The 18,834-nt window shown below is 35.4% G+C and overlaps 2 protein-coding genes across 4 annotated transcripts; one reads left to right on the plus strand and one right to left on the minus strand.

Annotated features, from left to right (window-relative positions):
- Positions 1 to 2,207: 2,207 nt before the first annotated feature.
- On the plus strand, positions 2,208 to 9,350 carry LOC132052657 (uncharacterized). 3 transcript variants are annotated; one of them, XM_059444299.1, is made up of 6 exons: positions 2,208 to 2,499; positions 2,582 to 2,674; positions 3,709 to 3,958; positions 4,053 to 4,149; positions 8,500 to 8,598; positions 8,707 to 9,350. In XM_059444299.1, the coding sequence occupies exons 1-6, from the start codon at positions 2,355 to 2,357 to the stop codon at positions 8,905 to 8,907; spliced, it is 885 nt and encodes a 294-aa protein (XP_059300282.1). In that variant the 5' UTR covers positions 2,208 to 2,354; the 3' UTR covers positions 8,908 to 9,350. The 3 variants fall into 3 exon arrangements, with proteins under 3 accessions (XP_059300282.1, XP_059300290.1, XP_059300301.1); XM_059444307.1 differs by having other exon boundaries at positions 8,533 to 8,598; XM_059444318.1 differs by lacking the exon at positions 8,500 to 8,598.
- A 453-nt stretch (positions 9,351 to 9,803) lies between these two features.
- Positions 9,804 to 11,307, minus strand: LOC132029541 (transcription factor MYB15-like). The gene is made up of 3 exons (XM_059418796.1): positions 11,070 to 11,307; positions 10,744 to 10,873; positions 9,804 to 10,408 (listed from the first exon to the last, which is right to left on the minus strand). The coding sequence occupies exons 1-3, from the start codon at positions 11,218 to 11,220 to the stop codon at positions 9,931 to 9,933; spliced, it is 759 nt and encodes a 252-aa protein (XP_059274779.1). The 5' UTR covers positions 11,221 to 11,307; the 3' UTR covers positions 9,804 to 9,930.
- Between the last annotated feature and the right edge of the window lie 7,527 nt (positions 11,308 to 18,834).

Here is an 18,834-nt window from a genome sequence, read left to right on the forward strand (position 1 = left end):
ATTCTCTACACACTTATGAGACCAGGTGCAGTTCATGGCTGAAACTAACACAACAATGAGAACCAAAAGCGGTTAAAGGGTTAATTGTGTGACATGTGGTTGTCTAGGTATACATCAAAGTTTGACGGTTCAAAGATATCAAATCTACCGATTGATCGAGTATATCCGACATGTGTTCACAATGGAAAGTTCAAAGGGAAACCTACTTATCCAGATGCGATTAATCCTTGCTTGCAAATCACACAAGTTTTTTCATGCATGTTTTTATGATATAGCCATTCCCCATTCATGTGGGGGATTGTTGGGATTTAAAGTCACCAAGTAGTGATCTTTAAAGATGAAGTGTGAGTTAAGAAATGGAGGGAAACAAAATTGGAGGGAAATTGAAATTTTGGAAATGTAACTTTTCCAAGTGAGCATTCTCCCACATTGATAGTGGAAAGTGATTGCATGTGCTTATATAGAGAAACACTTCTTCTAGCTCTTAAAGAGTTGAGAAGAGAGACTCCCCTCGCGCCGTCGTCGCTCGGCTTCGGCTTCGGTCAAATGATTTGATTGATAATCTTTTTGGACCAAATTTATTTTCCACTTTCATTAGTTAATTTTCCGTTTCCTAATATTAATTCGTGCAGAAGTTTATTAATTAAGTTAATTCGCGGAATAAATTCCCAACGGTCTATTCTTTTCCGAACAGACACTTCCCTTCCAACAGACATTTTCGCATCTGTTGAGACCTCCAATGATGGCTATAAACAGAGGCTTAGCCTCATTATGATACATTGAAATCACTGAAATTTTACTCCCCTCTCTCTTCTGCTTTTTGCATATTTTTTTCAAAAGCAAAAACGTAAGTGTCCAGTGTGATTTGCTGCCGCCATTTGAGTTCGTCGAAGTTCTGCAATTTGCATTGCCGCTATTGCAGAAAGTTTTCCGTTCTATCCTGGGAGAAATTAATCCATTAACCTTGGCAACTATGAGGGATTAGATTTCTTAAGGACACACAAGAAACTTGTGGGCTCGGAAATATTCTGTTTCATCTGTTTTTTGTCTTCAGCGTTTTTCTGATTGTTTTTAAAACAGAAACTGGTTTGAGTAATTACTGCTTTGAACACTTATAGATAACAGAAAATGTATCACATAAATTGGACAGAGGGACAAAACTCAATATATATAGAACCTAAAAAGTTTATATGCTTAATTTGTTTTGAAAAATTGCCGAGAAAAGAGTACCACCACACAATACGCGAATACAAAGTGGCCATATTCATATGCCTCAGAATTAAGCATCTCAATAAACAAAAAATAGTTTTCTTCAAATAGTAGTACATATCAATTTTATTTACGTTTATACTCGCAATGTAAATTTTTAATTTATAATATAGTAAAATAGTATAATGACATAAAAATGATAAAATATATATAAATAGTTTTAAAAAATTAATAACATGATTAAAGAAACTCGTAGAAAGCAAAACTTCTAACATGATTTTACAAGTATAAATAATTGCAATGATTTAAAAGTTATCATGAGATACAAACCATTTTTAACCCCTTAACTTTCAAATAATAAAAGAATCACAATTTTAAAGCATACTACTATCATATATACCATGCAATTTACCTCCCTAAAAGAAAATAATCAATAAGGTTTATCAAATTATAATTAAAACATCACTCCGTCATGCATGGATAAAACAAAATTACTTTCCAATAGCAAAATAATAAACTATGATAATTGTGAGACACATGATAAAAACGTGAAGACTAATGGCAAGTGAAGATGTAAAATTCGGCTATATATTTTTAAAAGAAATGTTAAGTGATGTTTACCCTCGCAGTGTTCTCAAATAGTAAATATGCAATACTACGGGTTGTTATTTGAGTCATTCTCAATCGTCTTATTTCCATATATGAAGCAAACTATTGAGCATCATTCATTTAATAAAAAAGTATGATGGTCAATAATATTAACTAGGGAATTTGACACATAATTGTGTAAGAACTCTTAAGTGAGTCCTGAACGTTGGGTGTCAGTCGGGCGCTTAAGGCGTAAGCCTCATAGAATTAAGCCCTACACGTAAGCCCCCAGACATTTTGCGTGTGTCTAGAGGCGAGTTCCGGAACTGCCTTTAAAACACGATATAAAGTAATTTTGAAAACATATAGAGTAGTAATTACATAGGTAGAATTTTTGGAGCCCCAAATGGGACACCGGGTCTCCATTAGAATTGTTTGGTTTTCCTTGAACAGTCTAGCAGCTGCATACTGATGAAAGATGGCAAGTCTTCTGGAAGTCTGGACAAATTGATCAGTCACTAACAGTAACAGGATTCATCGAGCAAAGCAGGAGGAGTATGGAAGCGCTAATAGCGTCATACGCTGACGATTCTTCTGACTCCGATTCTGAGCCATCAGCTTCCACATCCATTGCTGAAGAGACAAGACTGACCCCTCTGCCTCCACCTCCTATTTCCCTTCTTCACCCGCCCAACTCTCTCGGTATCTTTCTTTCGAAAACCATCCATTTTTCCCCCCTCAGGATTTATGCTCACTAACTGTTTGATCTTTTGCTTCTGACAAGTTTCGTTGGACTCCTTGCCAACTACTCAAGTCAATCGCGTTCGAAGCTTTCCTCATGTTGAAGGCAATTATGCTTTACACGTCTACATCCCAGGTAATATTTCTTCTATCTTCCGCTGTTTTGTGACTCTGTACTATGTGCATCACCTCAGCTTCCCCATTTCATAATAATAATGATATTTAACAAATTCTCTAACAAGTTTAAAACCTATCGTTAATTAGTATATACCACTTATATATCGATCTTTCTCTTCCATCGTGGCCTATCTTTAGCTAAGTACGCATTGATATGAAGGACTTGTTGGTCTTTCAAGACAACTTCCTGAGGTCTACTCCGTCCCTTTTAACACCTTCACTTACTGTAGTTTAACACCTATGGACCAGTACATCTGTAGGTCGGCGAGCGTGTCCGAACCATCTCAACAGATCTTCTCGCATTTTATCCTCATGCCTTCTAGTTGCCATTCTGGTATGACCACATATCCATCTTAGCATCCACATCTGCAACACTCGTCTTGTGGATATGTTGGACTTTAGCAGGCCAACATTCACTACCATATAACATTACTGGTCTTATAGCTGTTCTATAGAACTTACCTTTCACTTTGGCGGGCATCGTTATATCACATAGCACCCCTGTAGCACTTCTCCACTTCAACCATCCGGTTTTAATCCTATGAGTAACATCTTCATCTATCATTCCATTCTGTTGAAACAACGAGCCTAGGTATCTAAATTATTTGCACTTTGGTCCTGCAATTCCGTCTAGTCTCACCTCAACTTCTCTCTTCTCTACTGACTAAACCTACAATGCACATATTCAGTCTTACTTCTACTTATCCTAAAACCCTTACTCTCTAAAGTGATTCTCCATAGTTCAAGCTTTTTGTTGACATCCTCGCTAGTTTCATCAATTAACAAAATATCATTAGCAAATAGTGTACGTCATGAGACCTCATCTTGTATTGTGTTGATTTACTCGTCCATAACTAGGGTAAACAAGTGGGGGCTCAATGCTCCTCTGAATAACTCAACAGTGCAATATTCTTTCATCTCTTTTTTGCCATATTTTTATTTGTTAGTTTATTGGTATGTTATAAAATGTTCTATAATTTTCTTTACTTCTAGTTCATATACCATCTGCAACAAAGAAGGAGCTGGCCAGTTTTCTGAAGAAGGTCACAGCTCTTGTACCTACTCTACATGCTGTTGATGTTGATGTACCATTGAGTAGTTTGTTGAAAGATGAAGCCTTGCTTGAAAAAATGGTGTTAGGTAGAGAGTTTCATATTAGTTTGGGAAGAACTGTCCCACTCCGCGTGCATCAGATTAATTCGATGGTCTCCATGCTTCGCCAGAAGCTTCAGTTTCAGAGGAGGTGAGGTGGCATTAGTTATATGCATACTATCTCTGATTTTGTTTTGGCAAAACCTGTGGTTTCTTTGGTAATCGTTGTCTATTAATGGACATAGGTATTTAATAGATTTTAACAAATGGGAGATCTTTGTCAATGATGATTCAACTCGCACATTTATGTCATTGGAAGTGGTAGCAGGAGGCTTAGCTCAGGTATGAAAAATGCCATTTCTTTAGTACTTGTTGAAAACATGGTTTGCTGTTTTGGATTGTCTCCACTTCTAGCTGAACTCTGCAGACTGCTTGAAGGCATAAGTATGTTCCTTGTATAGAAGTTTGTTGTTGTTACATCTTTTAGGCCCCTTAATATAAGATAGATATCGAGGCACATGCTTGTGTGTGCCAAATTCAATTTTCTGAGATGCAAGAGTTAAAGAATCCCCAGAACCTTCTGTAGACAAAACCTTGGTATTTATGTGGAGAAGGGTAGAGGGGTGGGCCCATCATTCGCCGAGTTTCGAACTATGTGCCGGTGGCCTTCAGGGGTTTCTTGGTTACACCCCCCCCCCCCCCCGGGCCCCCGCCAAACAAAAAAAATAAATAAATAATTACAACAAGCTTTGAGTTGGATCAAATCTTGCTATCCCAAAAAAGAATTACCAGGCTTCACAACTTGAGTTGGATCAAATCTATCTATCCCATATTTAATGATGGTAGATAAACAGTCCATGTGCCGTGTTCTGAATTGGTATGACCTCTTATGATGTCTTTTGTTTTTGAGAAAGATATGTCAATGCAATTGGAAGCTGCCTCTATGGTCACCTGTAAGGACTGGGAATGTGTTAAATCAGTAGGTGTATCATGTATGTACAGTATCAGTCAAGTTGATATTCACGGCTAGTCTAAGGAATTATAAAGCAGAAATACAGTCGTACAACTAAAAGAAGGTTATCTCTCTCTGATTGGGAAATTGGATAGGGCCTCTATGGTCACCTGTAAGGACTGGGAATGTGTTAGATTAGTAGGTGTATCATGTATGTACAGTATCAGTCAAGTTGATATTCATGGCTAGTCTAAGGAATTATAAAGCAGAAGTACAGTCGTATAACTGAAAGAAGGTTATCTGTCATAAAAAAAAATAACTAAAAGAAGGTTATCTCTCTCTGTCTCGGAAATTGGATAGAAGTTGCTGCTTATGTGCATTGTCATAACCTCCTATTCCCACTGCCACAGTCATCTACTATAAGGTCTGTGATGGTATCTTTTTCTCATATGGCCACTATATCCATAAGCTTTTCGTTACCGGCAAGGTTCAAATAGATTTTGTAAGAATGTACACAACTGATATTGTTTGTTGTGTTCACAAACATTGAAAAACTGAAACTAAAATCAACATCTTTGGAAAAATTAGCCTATGTGAAAATTTTGAAAGTAGACTGATTACTTTTTATTTTTATTTTTTATGGGTGGGGTAACTTAAGTAGGCTATGGGAATATTAACACCTAGAATTACGATAAAGACAGCAATTAACAAGATTATTTTTGAAAATGTAAGAGTTTATCGCTATTGTTCAATTAGCACTAAGAAAGTGCTGATCGGTAGGAGTATTACAAGGCAATAAGCAAAAGTTAGCCCAATTCTATCTTTACGGGGACTCAATGAGATCTATCAAAAATTCAGCATCATTTACAATTTCTTTCTACACCAGAAAGTGAAAAACATGCACGCAAATTAACTTGATCTTCTGGATGGGACTCTGTCTTCAAAGTACCGTGCATCCCTTTCTTCCCGCGGGATCCATCATATATATGCAGTGACTCTTCCATAATTTGTTCTGCCTCCTTTGAATTCCTTTTCTGCCCAGCATCTAAGAATGTTCATCGGAATACCTAAGCATCATCTATTTTAGACACACCATGTCTAAGAAAAGCTGCCAAGATTTATCTGTTATTGGTCAATGAAGCAATAAATGGCTAACTTCCTCTGATTTCCTGCCACAGAGAAATCATCTAGAACATAGCCGAAAACCCTTTTCTGCAAATTTTCTTGTGTAATATGGGACCTCCTCATGTTCAGAAGATGAGAGTGGCCTCCGTGGAGGATAAGATTGAGGAAGTGAGGTTGAGATGGTTCGGGCATGTGAAGAGAAGGTATGCGGATGCCCCGGTAAGGAGGTGTGAGAGGTTGGCCGTAGTGGGCTTGAGGAGGGGTAGGGGTAGAGGTAGGCCGAAGAAGTATTTGGCAGTGTTGTCAAAGGCGCGCTTAAAGCGCGCTTAAGTCCTGAAGCGAGGCTCAAAACATGTTGAGCGCTTCGCCTCGCTTTATTTGCGCTTCAGTGTCATCAACAAGGCTCTAAGACATACTTTTCCTTGATAATGAGCCGCTCTTGAAGAGGTGACACTAGCTAATTGATATTTCACGTTATCGTAATGTTTTTACAATTTTGTTGTCCATATATTTGTTGGTCGTGCTTATTATCATTAGTCTTGGACTAAACATATAAATATTTGTATTTTTTCACCATTGCGCCTTTTTTCATTAAAGCCCACACTTTATTTGCGCTTTGCGCTTAAAGCCCTAGCTGACCTTAGAGCCTTTTTGCGCTTTTCGCTTAAAATAACACTGGTATTTGGGTGAGGTGATTAGGCATGATATGGTGCAACTTCAGCTCACCGAGGACATGACATTTGATAGGAGGGTGTGGAGGTCGAAAATTAGGGTAGAGGGTTAGTAGGTAGTCGAGTGTATTTTTTTTCCTTTGTTAGAGTATTAGTATTATTCTTGTTTCTGCTTTTTTTCTTTCTTTTACTACATGTTGTTCCTTTAGCCTCAGTTATCTTATTATCTTGCATTAAATCTGCTTGTGCTACTTCCTCTTTTTCATCATTGTTTGAGGCGAGGGTCTATCGGAAACCACCTCTCAACCTTCTCAAGGTAAGGGTAAGAGCTGCATATACTCAATCTTTCCCAGACCCCACCTGTGGGATTACACTGGGTTTGTTGTTGACAAAATACTATCAAATCTCGGCACAAACTTAATGAAGCTTCGAGGCTAAATGTCCTTTACATGTAGGAACGTGTTTGACTTGATTATGGAGAAATTGAAGATATATTAATTCAACTAGAAATGCCCTTTAACAAAAATAAAGAAGTAAAGGTCATCCATTATTCAGAAGATATAGTTGAGCTAAGGCATGCATATTATTTTTGTCGAATAAAGCTATTCAAAATAATATGCAAAAGCAAAATCAAGAGTGACTTATACTCGTGTCAAATTGCAATGTGATTAACCAAAGTTTCTCTTAATTAGTAGAGATTGAGAAAAGAAATGGATGATGTCTTTATGACAGACAATTGTAATTGGTACGCCAACTAGTTTAGGGAGGAGGATAACAAATGGTTGATGTCTTTAGCAACCCAAGGTGTGGCCTAGTGCCTAGTGGTTAATGAATGGGGGGAGAATCATCAGGTCTCAAGTTTAAATTTAAATTCTGGCGGAGATGAAACACTAGGTGATTTCTTCCCACCAGCTCAAGCCTTGGTGAGTAGAGTCAGAGGCGAATCCAGCATTTCAAGAGGATGGGTTCACCATTTTATAGTGACATCAACTTGGTGTGCAAAACGTTAAAGGCTGCGTAGAAATTTAAAAAAAAAAAAAAAAAAAAAAAAAAAACAGAAGACACAAAAATGCAGTTAGTTGGGTTCGATCCCACGATCTTAAGGGATTAAACCCAACACTTAACCAGTGCTCCACTCAATCTTGTTTGACCATGTGTTCCTTCAGTTAATATTATATATATTTTAAAAATTATATACATAATATACCGAGTTTCGTCGGGTGACCATGGGTTCAGGTGACCCATTTTTTCTACATAAATTTGCCCCTGAGTAGAGTTACCCGGTATTTATGCTAGTGGGAAGTAGTAGGTACACGATAGAAGTAGTCGAGGTGCGCGCGAGTTGGCCCGGACATCACCGTCGGTAAAAAAGGTTAATATCTTTATGAAAGTCACTATAATAGGTTGGCCAACAAGTTTAGGTGGATATTACATTAACTTTGTTACCAGTAAAAAAAAAAAATTCAACTTTTATTATTTTATGTGGATTTTAAACCAAAACAAGGAGAACTGAGTATAGGGGTGGAATGCTGGTTTTGAAGTGAATGGATAAGTTAAAGATTAGATTAAAATAGGCGTTAGCTAATGGTGGCAGCAGCGCAGGGCATGCCTGGCTCTGCGCACTGAAGGAAAACTGCTATCCATTTCCTTACAATCCAAAAACTGCATTGTGGTGTTGTTAGAGGTTTTGGTGGTTCCTATTGTTGACTTTTAATCTTAGGTGTGTCTGTGGTTATTGTCTGCTTTAATTTCGATCAACTAATGCTCTACAGTGGTCAATTGATGTTCATCTTTTGATGTGTTCAATTATGGAACAATGAGTTTGAACTAAGATCTCTACGCTTTTTCTCTCTGGCATCATTCTTGTCAATTTAGATGTAAGCTTATTGTTTTTCCCTGTCCTCCCGTGGCTTGCTAATATAGTTCTTTCATCTTTGCGGCAAGGGAGGAAGCTTACTTGTATTTTGTGTGCCTCAGATAAGAAAGCAAATCCAAGGTGTTAATGAAGTCTACAAACTTCACAACCTTCCGGAATTTTACAAGGTTGACCACATAAACTATGTTTCATTTACTGCAAATTTCTCTATTCGTCAGTCTAATTGATGTTTCTTCTTCAAGTGAAAAGTTACAATTACTTGGATTTGGTGGCAGGATCCACGCCCTCACATCTCAGTAGCTTGGGCATTGGGGGACATCAGTGACACCCTGAAGAGAATGGTGGAAGAAGAGATGAAGAAATACACAGCGCGTTCGGGTTCACAGCAGAAATGTATTTTCACAAGTAAATTCAGTGGCATTTTGTGCAAAATAGGCAACAAGATGCATGAAATCTGCAAGTTTCAGGAAGAATAGCAGTTATTTGTAGATTACTAATTAACCTTTGCAGTTCAAACGACTATGCATCTCCCAGAAGGCTAATTAGAAGGACTTGTTATTGTAAAAAGTCGAACTGAACGAGAGGAAAGGCAGCTATTGTTGATAGGTTTGTCGTTTTAATGAAGACAACAAGAGAGAGGTCCGCTCCATTCTAGAATCTCTGCCAAATATGTGCTGAAAGAAGATAACAAGTGATGAGGGCATATTCCCAACATATCAATGATGTAGTAACTCGTAAAGGGGTTCGACTTGTCTAATTTTTTGAGTTCTAGGTTGATTATTTGAGGAAAACATATTTGAGAGTGAGCCCTTAAAATGCTATTCTGCTCCTTTTAGATGCATATCTGGACGAATTCTAAGCTGTATGAAGTGACCTATATCGCTATTTATGAAAAGATAAAAAACACTTCCGTCTTGGATGCCTTTCTTCAATAGTACCTGGATGTTATGAGGAAAAAAATCATCAAGTTCAAGAAAATCCTATTTTCTTGTCAATAGTACCTGGTTGTTTTGTGGGAAGAAGTCAATGAGTGCTATCAGTACTTTCCTTCGCCAATTGGTCTATGTTACTCAATTTTCCCTCAAAAAAGAAATATCTCCTTTTTGCTAACCTTCCATATTATATGGTATTTGATACAATTTCTAATATCCCTAAATCTTCCACAGAACGTGATTGATTGACAGTATCTCCATTCTTTATTTAAGGTATGGACTATTTTATACAGTAGTATTATTATAAATTAGGGAAAAGCAAACTGAGACGCGCATGAGGTCCAATACACCTCAAAGCATTGATAGTTATACGAAAATATGAATTCAGGCTTAGGACAATAAGATGATTGTTTTTAATGTTCTAATAATGAATTTGGACCTAGCGCAATAATAGATTCTATTATTATTTTTCAAGTTTTAATACAGAGTCGGATTATGGCTTTTAAAAAAAAGAAAGCAAGATAAATACCAGGACCTGCACATGGGTTTTAATTAGGTGGTAACATATCAATTTCGAAATAAATCAAACCAGAATGAATTCATGTCTAATTGATCGAAGCTAGAACCATCGGGAACGAAACATGGCTGGGAGTACTCAAGCCCTTCAGCAACACCAATATCTCTACATGTTTGATCAGGATTGCTCTCCGAGACAACTGTGTTTTCCATGTTAGAAATTTGTTGACCGAAAAGTGAATTAAGGTTGTAACAATCAAAATTCAAAAAATGATCCATCATTTCATGTTCTTCACATGTAATAATGCTGCTGCTGGGGGAAGAAACATCATCAGGTGATGGTCTTTCTTGAGCTTTTCCAGCATTTGTCTTGTCAGTTTCTTTTGTTTTATCTGCCCTTTTGCTTCTTGCCCTAGTCTTCAACGGGGCATCATTTTTCAGTCCAAAATGCTTCTTTAAGTGTGTGTGGAAAAAGTTTTTAACTTCGTTGTCTGTTCTTCCGGGCAATTTTGCAGCTATGGCTGACCATCTGCATAGGAATGCAAAAGTTAATTCTTACATACTTCTAACATACATTAATTTGATATCAAGATTAGAGGTTTTTTCAAATAGTTAATCTAAGTTTAGGACCAGGTACTTGACAGAACTAACAAGGACCATAACTAAGTTGATCAATAGGACTGCAAAGCAGTGAAAAAGGAAAGATAATTTTGTTGGACTGCAAAGCAGTGAAAAAGGAAAGATAATTTTGTTCTTTAGCAGCTCGAAGCAGTATAAGAGAACGGATTTTAATCACTGGACAGTAGACTAAACACAAAGATGTATAAAGCTCTGTTGAGTGTGGGGAAAGAGCTTAATTCTTACCTATTTCCAAGTTCTTGATAAGTTTTAATGACTATTTCGACTTCTTCCACGCTAAAAGGTCCTCTCTTAACATCAGGGCGGAGATAGTTCATCCATCTAAGTCTAGAACTCTTTCCCGTTCTTGAAAGTCCTGCAACCACGCAACCAAAATTCAAGACTAGACACTAATAAAAAACAAAGAAATTACCAATATGAGTTACTACTATAAGATACTACTACTATTGTTTTATATATGCAGGTAGAAATTAGAGTAATAATTTTTAGAATTATTGAATGGAAATGATTTGAAGTGTAAAATGATCCAAACATGGTTTTAGCGTTTGGACCTGCAAATTTGGGCATCTGTCTCCAATTCCAGATACCATATCTCATGATATAATCCCTCAGTTTTTGGTCTTCCTCTGGAGACCATGCCCCCTTCTTTATGATCTGCTCCGTGCTAGTACCTTTCTGCTTCTCTTGTGGTACCCTTGGCATGATAAATGTAGAGAGGTAGGATTGATTTTTGAGTTCAAGTCACCTACTTCAGTACTTGGATTGTTTCAGTCTTTTAGAAAAACTTGTGGTTTATATAGTTAATTTTTGTCATCCATTCTATTAGGATTAATTCTTTAGTCAATACCTTGTTTCCAAGAAAGAGCTAGACTCTCCACAACGACTTCATTTTTTTGTCTCTTATTCATTCTTAATGGTCTTCTATATATTTATATTTTTATCAATTCTTTGAAGGAGGTGTTAACTTTCCAAAGACTTGATAAAGTTATCCCATGTAGATGGGATTGAGTGGGATAAGATGAGACAACTTTTCCCACTTTTTACGTGGGATAACTTATTCCACCTTTTATCCCATGGTCTTCCTCTGGAGACCATGCCCCCTTCTTTATGATCTGCTCCGTGCTAGTACCTTTCTGCTTCTCTTGTGGTACCCTTGGCATGATAAATGTAGAGAGGTAGGATTGATTTTTGAGTTCAAGTCACCTACTTCAGTACTTGGATTGTTTCAGTCTTTTAGAAAAACTTGTGGTTTATATAGTTAATTTTTGTCATCCATTCTATTAGGATTAATTCTTTAGTCAATACCTTGTTTCCAAGAAAGAGCTAGACTCTCCACAACGACTTCATTTTTTTGTCTCTTATTCATTCTTAAATATTGTCTTTTCATGGTCTTCTATATATTTATATTTTTATCAATTCTTTGAAGGAGGTGTTAACTTTCTAAAGACTTGATGAAGTTATCCCATGTAAATGGGATTGAGTGGGATAAGATGAGACAACTTATCCCACTTTTTACGTGGGATAACTTATTCCACCTTTTATCCCATATAGATGGGATTAGGTGGATGCCAAAGCAGTTATCTCACCAATCAAACATGAGATAATTCCAACCCCATGAGACTAATAATCCCATGTCATCCTACCTATCCTACCAAACGACCCTGACAGTGTTGTTAGCGAGAAATTCCTCATGAGCACTTTTTTACCATACAAATTGTATTTTTTTTTAAAATCAAAAGTTCCACCTTGCTGGTGCCGGTGGCGGAGCCAGGATTTATCTTAGTTTAATTCAAAAATATAAAAAGTATAAATGAAGAAGCTAAGGGGGTTCAACGTCTACTATATATACATAAAAAATAATTTTCACCTTGTATATACTGTACAATTTTTCGCCAAAAGGGACCCCATGGGCTCTTACTAGGTCCGCCACTGGCTGGTGCGGGTTAGGCATTGCCCAACCTGGTATATTTATCAAAAACATAAAGTGCAAGGAGGAGGACATAAAACATAAAATAAGCAGGTGATACCATGATCACATCCCTCTTGCCAGAACTCGCCAAAAACATCTAGAGAAAGTTCAATAATTACATGAGATGGGGAAAAGATGGAAAAACACAGAGCCATAAGGATGACTAATAGTTCACTATTACACCAGATCATAGAAAGATTAACAAAAAAGATTCTTTTTAGCTCTGAATCTGAAATTTGGGATGCCATCTTGTTCCTGCTTCAGTGAAGCTCTGACCTGCCGAGGCAGAGAGAGATCTGCAGTGAAGACAACATGATTTCTGTTCCCAACACCCACATTAGCCATATGAACAGCTATACAATTCCCTTCTCTGAAAATATGGACAAAGAACTGACATAAAGCCCATATCTGATTTGTGATGCTTTGGATTTGCCAAGGAGGTCTAGACTTTCTGTTGATGATATCAATCACCAATTTCGAGTCAGATTCAATGATAATGTTCTTGATACCCCTCTCAATATACAACTTTAGACCATGAAGTATTGCTCTAGCTTCAGCCTCATTATTACTAGCTTTCACTTATTTAATTTTACTAGCTGGCTGTCCTTAATGATTTTGAAATGATCGATAGATCAATACGTAATAGGAAGTGACTTTTTATTTTGCTTCTCACAAGGTTCGCTATCCATTTTGGGATTCAACTAATTTCGCGTCGCATTGGGAAGTTTAACTTTGAGCGATAAAGCGCTCCTTACCAAAGACTATTCTGTATCCAAGGTTCAAAATCAAAACATCTAATTAAGAATGCATGAGTACTTATCACTCTGCCACAACCTTTTGACAGTATCAATGAGAAGTGACTACAGATGTGAAATTACAAGGATCAGCAGAAGTGCTTGGACAATTTAATTAGCATAAAAAGAAGACTAGGCATGTTATACATTTTCCAGCAAAATATTTTTCAAAGAGCAATTTTTATGAAAATTATTTTCCTGAAAAATGTTTTTATTAGTGTTTGGCTGGTGGAGTGAAAAACATATTTTTGAATTTTTTTTATTAAAAATCAATAATGATCTCAAATAAGAGATTGTTATGATGAAATTTTTGAGTCCTGAAATCAATTATAATGTCTAAATGTTAGTTCACCACTAAAAAATCACTATTTTCTCACTGATTTCCCACTGAGATTTTTTAGTGGCTATTTCCCATTGAATGTCGGTGGGAAAACATAAATAGTAGAATTTTTACATGAAAAAATTATGAAGTTTCCCAGCGTTTCAATGAGAACCTGTTTCCCACCATGCATTTTTCCAATGAGATTGTTCGGTGGGAGTGAGGTGGAAAAATCTTGTTTTATAGCACAAATTTCCCACTCATTGTTACTCCTATAACTTATAAGTAACTATGCTCATAAGTAAGGAAAGTCATGTTTCTTTCTTTTGATAACTGAACATCAGAAAATAACTTTCTCCTGAAAAATATTTTTCCAAAAATGACTTAATTCATACTAAACATACCTTAACATATAATAGTATATATTTTTCCTAAAAGTACAACACATTCAAGGAAGTTCACCAGATAAAACCATGAAAATTTTGTCAAATTAGTCAGAAGTACCTACGGGTGTATATAAGTAATCATAAAAGAAAAAGGAATAGCGCCATTCAAATCTCTCCTTGGTCCAATGACTGATCTATTAATTTTCTAAAAAAGTGTCTCAAAATTAGTCTTTTTTCTTATTACAGTAGTTAGAGTTAATCAATCTGTTAAGTTTGCTTAATAGGTTAGGTGGTTAAATTACTAATAAATAACTAAACTATAAAAGGGATCCTGTAAGTATTTTCATTACATTGAATCAATAATATTACTCCATATGCTTTCACCTTACACTCCCCCGCCTCCGCCCCCCCCCCCCCCCCACCCCATGCCTCCTCCTCTTCCTTCTTCTACACAATTTTAGAGTTCTTAAATGGTGAATTGAAGCTCTGCACTTGTCATATTCATATCTAGGATAGAAAGTTAATTCTCCTCTCCGTAAAAAAAGATTGTCTCCCTTTTAAGTAACGTAAAAAAGATTGTTTCCTTTCTATATTTAGAAATAATTTAACTTTATGAGATGATTTACAGCCACACAAATATCTAAGGCTTGTTTTGGATCACACATTTCAAAAGTCTTCTTTTATTTCTTAAATTTTGTATCAAGTCAAAAGAGGATAATTTTTTTGGGACCGAGAGATTAGTACAGATGTGAAGTATTTGGTCTGGAAGGTACGGTGACGTATGTTGTTCAACAAAAATAAGTGAAAATGATGAAAAACTCTACACACACGGAAAGAAAATATTGAAACCGCAGTAAATCGAATCGAAATAATCTTTATAAATATTATTTTTGGATAGATATATTCAAAGACACATTTCGAGTACGAATAAACTTTAATCACTTTGATAAAAGGAATTCCGGGTACTATTCCCTGCTATCCGTTTTTAAATGTCATTTAGTTTTGCCACACCTGTTAAGAGAATCATTTAATGTGACTAAACGTAAAAGTTATTTGCTTGTCCCTCAAAAGGAATGGTATAATTTTGAGACACTTTTTTAGAAAATTAATAGATCATTCATTGGACCAAGGAGAGATTTGAAGCGTCTTTGGATCAAATGTATTTGATTGTTTTATAGCATAAATTTCACACTCAATGTCGATGGAAAAAATCTCTTTTTTTAGTAGTGGTTGAAGCAAGTAATATAAAGTAAAAAACTAAGATAGTAGGATAGTTACTCCTAAATGTGTGAGTTGTATATATACGTTATTCATACACCGATGATACAGTGGGATACATCGGATGCAAACCAGATGCGTAGAGCATATATATGGGTTATTTCCCTTATTTTCTAAACCTTTGAGACCGTTCTTCAATTTATATTTCTTAAAAGATACTCTCTCTGTCTCAATTTATGTGACGCCATTTTTTTTTTTTTGGTCTGTCCCAAAAAGAATGTTACTTTTCTATATATAGAAATAATTTAACTTTATGGAATGATTTACAACCGCACATTTATATAAGACTTGTTTTGGACCACACATTTCAAAATTCTTTCTTTCTTTTAAACTTCGTGCCAAGTCAAATGATGCCACATAAATTGCGACGGAGGGAGTAAAACCAAATCTTCCAAAGTTTAACTCCGATAACTCCCTCCTCATATTTCTTTTGAAAATACAAATCAGTTCAATAACACCAAAGATAAAGTATTCTCCAGTCCACTACTTACCTCTCTAGACTTGCGATTTTCCCCGCTCCCTAGCCTTCGCTTTATTGTTTTGGCTTGCTACCACGTTCACTTAGGTTGATTAGGCATGAGTTTAAGAATATAAAATTCAAGCTAAAGATTTGTATAATATACTAAAAGTATTTTTAAATTTTGTTGTATAAACAATGCATGTCACACATATGAGAGCGTCATTAAAGGAAAAATGAAAATGTTGGAATAAAAAATTTACTAAATATATAAAATTGACATTTTTTTTTAATAAAAAAAATAAGACACATAAATTGAAAAAGTATAAAATAATCAATTGTATTAGGTTGAAGTTCTTTAATTATTTTGTTAAAATAAATAGATTTCTTGTGACAGGAAAACCTGAAGGAAAGATCCGATAATAAAGGAGGAAGAATCGGAGACAGAGAGAGTGAAAAGTGGTGATGTCAGTTCTCTGATGTAAGCCTTAGCTTGGGAATATTAATTCATTGATTTTAAAAATAAACTAAAGAGTTTCAATCACTTCCGTTATTTAATGTTATCGAGCACGAGGTACATTGAATACAGCCTAGTCATTTCTTAATTCTGGATTTGACCACAAACCACAATGCCGCGTTGTCACTAATCAGTGATCATAGTTCTGTATTTTGTGTCAAAATGTAAAGCTGGAAGGATTTTTTTCCCCTTCAAATAACCATTTTTCAGTCCCTGTACTTGAAAAAAGTACCATGTTCTTGAAGTTTTAAATTTTATAAGTACAATTCCAAAATACTATCATGATGTTTCATCTTTGGATTTTAAAACGGCCAAAGTCATAAATGGACTCCTAAATTTGTTCTGATTTTTTATTTAGACCCCCCAACTGAAACGTTGATCATCTGAACCCCCAAACATAAGATAAACTGTGCTATTTGAACCCCTCGTGCCAGTTGGGCACACGCGTGCAACTCACTTGCTGTGACAGAGCGTGATAGATCAAATTTTTTCTTTTTTAAAATTTTTAATCATTAAAAATTCATTTTAAGAAAAATTAATTTTAAAATCTATTTAAATAATTAAAAAAAATTGAAAAACCCAACCCATCCTCTCCGATAGCCCACTTTGCCGTCATTTGCGCCACCGCTCACGCCGGCTCCACTTCAAAATCTATTTAAACAAATCTCCGACGAAAAACGACACTATTTTTTTAATTATTTAAATAGATTTTGAAGCGGGGGCGTGCGCGGAATGAGGAAAGCGACAGTAGCGATGGCGCGGTGAAGTGGGCTATCGGAGAGGATGAGTTGGGTTTTTCAGATTTTTTTTAAAATTATTTAAATAGATTTTAAAATTAATTTTTCTTAAATTTTTTTTTTTTTGTTGACATGACTTATTTTTATTGGTCTGTTTTTTCATGTCACAGCAAGTGAGCTGCACACATGTGCCCAGGCTGCATGAGGGGTTCAAATGACATAGTTTATCTTATATTCGGGGGTTCAGATGGTCAACGTTTCAGCTGGGTGGTCTAAATGAAAAATCAGGACAAGTTCAGGGGTCCATCTATGACTTTGGCCTTTTAAAACTCCAAAACACTAACGACTAGCTTTAAACAAAAAACCAGATCGAAAAGAGTCTCGCTATTTCTACAAGCTGAAAGTTACAACTTACAAGGATCAGATTCTAGTAGTAAACCAGATTTAATTTACCCCCTTGCTTCTATTTTAATTGGATGAACAATGATTCTTGAAAGTGATTAGTTAAGGAGGTAGTAACACATAAGGTCAATCAACTATGTCACATGGCAATAAAATTCATGTGGACTAAATTAAATGTCATGTCATATTTTATTGATCAACTATTAATTGAGTGACTTTTGATGTGATATAGAGAAAGTTGGGTGACTTTTGTGTTACCAAAAAAAAAAAAAATGACTTTGAGAGATCATTATTCATAGTTAGCTGACCTTCTGAGTTACTCCCTCCGTCCCATATTACTTGTCCACTTTCTCTTTTACACGCCCTTTAAGAAATCATAAATAAAAGTGTACTTTTACAACATCACCCTTATCTCTCTCCAATAAATTGTACTCAACTAATATTAGTTACTTAAAAAAATAATTAATGCTAAGGTCAATATAGGAAACTTTAATTAATTCTATTTTGATTTTGTAAATGGACAAGTATTTTGAGATGTATACTTTTAGTAACGTGGACAACTAATATAGGATGGAGGGAGTACTGCTACCTTTATATTTTATCCTTTATGTGATAACTTGGTTGTTAAATGTTAAATACCTTGGTAAGTAATATCCATAAGGAAACTCATATACATGATCATAGAGTTTATGAAGGTCATACACTTATTGTCAATGTGCATTAATAATCCACTTAAATCATTTCCAAACTCCAATGACATCATTCACCACTAGTCACACGAAAGAGAATGAGTCAATGAACTATTAACCGTATTATCACTACAAGATTTTTTTTTTTTTTTTGGGCAATATAGATTGATTATTATTACAAAAAGCACTTTTGAAAAAAAAAAAATTATTGCATAAACTTTTCCCAACGATTTGGCAACAATTATTATCATAATCAATACTATGATAACAAAATTAAATTGTTTGACAACAAAAAAGTTCATTTGCCAATAATAAAACTAAGTTGTTGCCAAATATTAAATTTTTTGTTGCCATTTCTATAGTTTCTTGTAGTGTATAATTTATAGGCAGCCTATCCATATTCACATGCAAGACAACGAAGATTCATCAGGATTTGAATCAAGTTTCACAAGCAAGCAAACCTACAAAAGGGCTCCTTTAGCTCTCCAAGGGTTAGAATTTGCTACTGTATAGTAATATTTTATTCTTTATATTATGAGTACATATATGATACAAATCTTGTTGACCAAAACACACACACACATATATATATATATAATTGAAATTAATGTAGATTTCTTATAGCCACAAATTGTAAAGCAGGTATATGTTAGGATAGAAGTGTTGAATTCAAAAATAAATAGTTTGCCTGTTTGATAAAAATGTGATAATAAACACTTTTATGTTAATATGACTAAAATGCAATTAAAGTTATTTACAAGAAATATG

Source organism: Lycium ferocissimum, chromosome 1 (assembly GCF_029784015.1).
Source record: "Lycium ferocissimum isolate CSIRO_LF1 chromosome 1, AGI_CSIRO_Lferr_CH_V1, whole genome shotgun sequence".
NCBI classification, from domain to species: domain Eukaryota; kingdom Viridiplantae; phylum Streptophyta; class Magnoliopsida; order Solanales; family Solanaceae; genus Lycium; species Lycium ferocissimum.

Bases quoted from the DNA above. Each gene is read 5' to 3' on its own strand.
- LOC132052657 (XM_059444299.1), top strand. From the start codon at position 2,355: ATGGAAGCGCTAATAGCGTCATACGCTGACGATTCTTCTGACTCCGAT. The intron at 2,500-2,581 runs GTATCTTTCTTT...GCTTCTGACAAG, and splicing joins TCACCCGCCCAACTCTCTCG to TTTCGTTGGACTCCTTGCCA. The intron at 4,150-8,499 runs GTATGAAAAATG...CTTTGCGGCAAG, and splicing joins TAGCAGGAGGCTTAGCTCAG to GGAGGAAGCTTACTTGTATT.
- LOC132029541 (XM_059418796.1), bottom strand. From the start codon at position 11,220: ATGCCAAGGGTACCACAAGAGAAGCAGAAAGGTACTAGCACGGAGCAG. The intron at 10,874-11,069 runs GTCCAAACGCTA...GCGTGGTTGCAG, and splicing joins ACAGATGCCCAAATTTGCAG to GACTTTCAAGAACGGGAAAG. The intron at 10,409-10,743 runs GTAAGAATTAAG...ATTCCTATGCAG, and splicing joins TATCAAGAACTTGGAAATAG to ATGGTCAGCCATAGCTGCAA.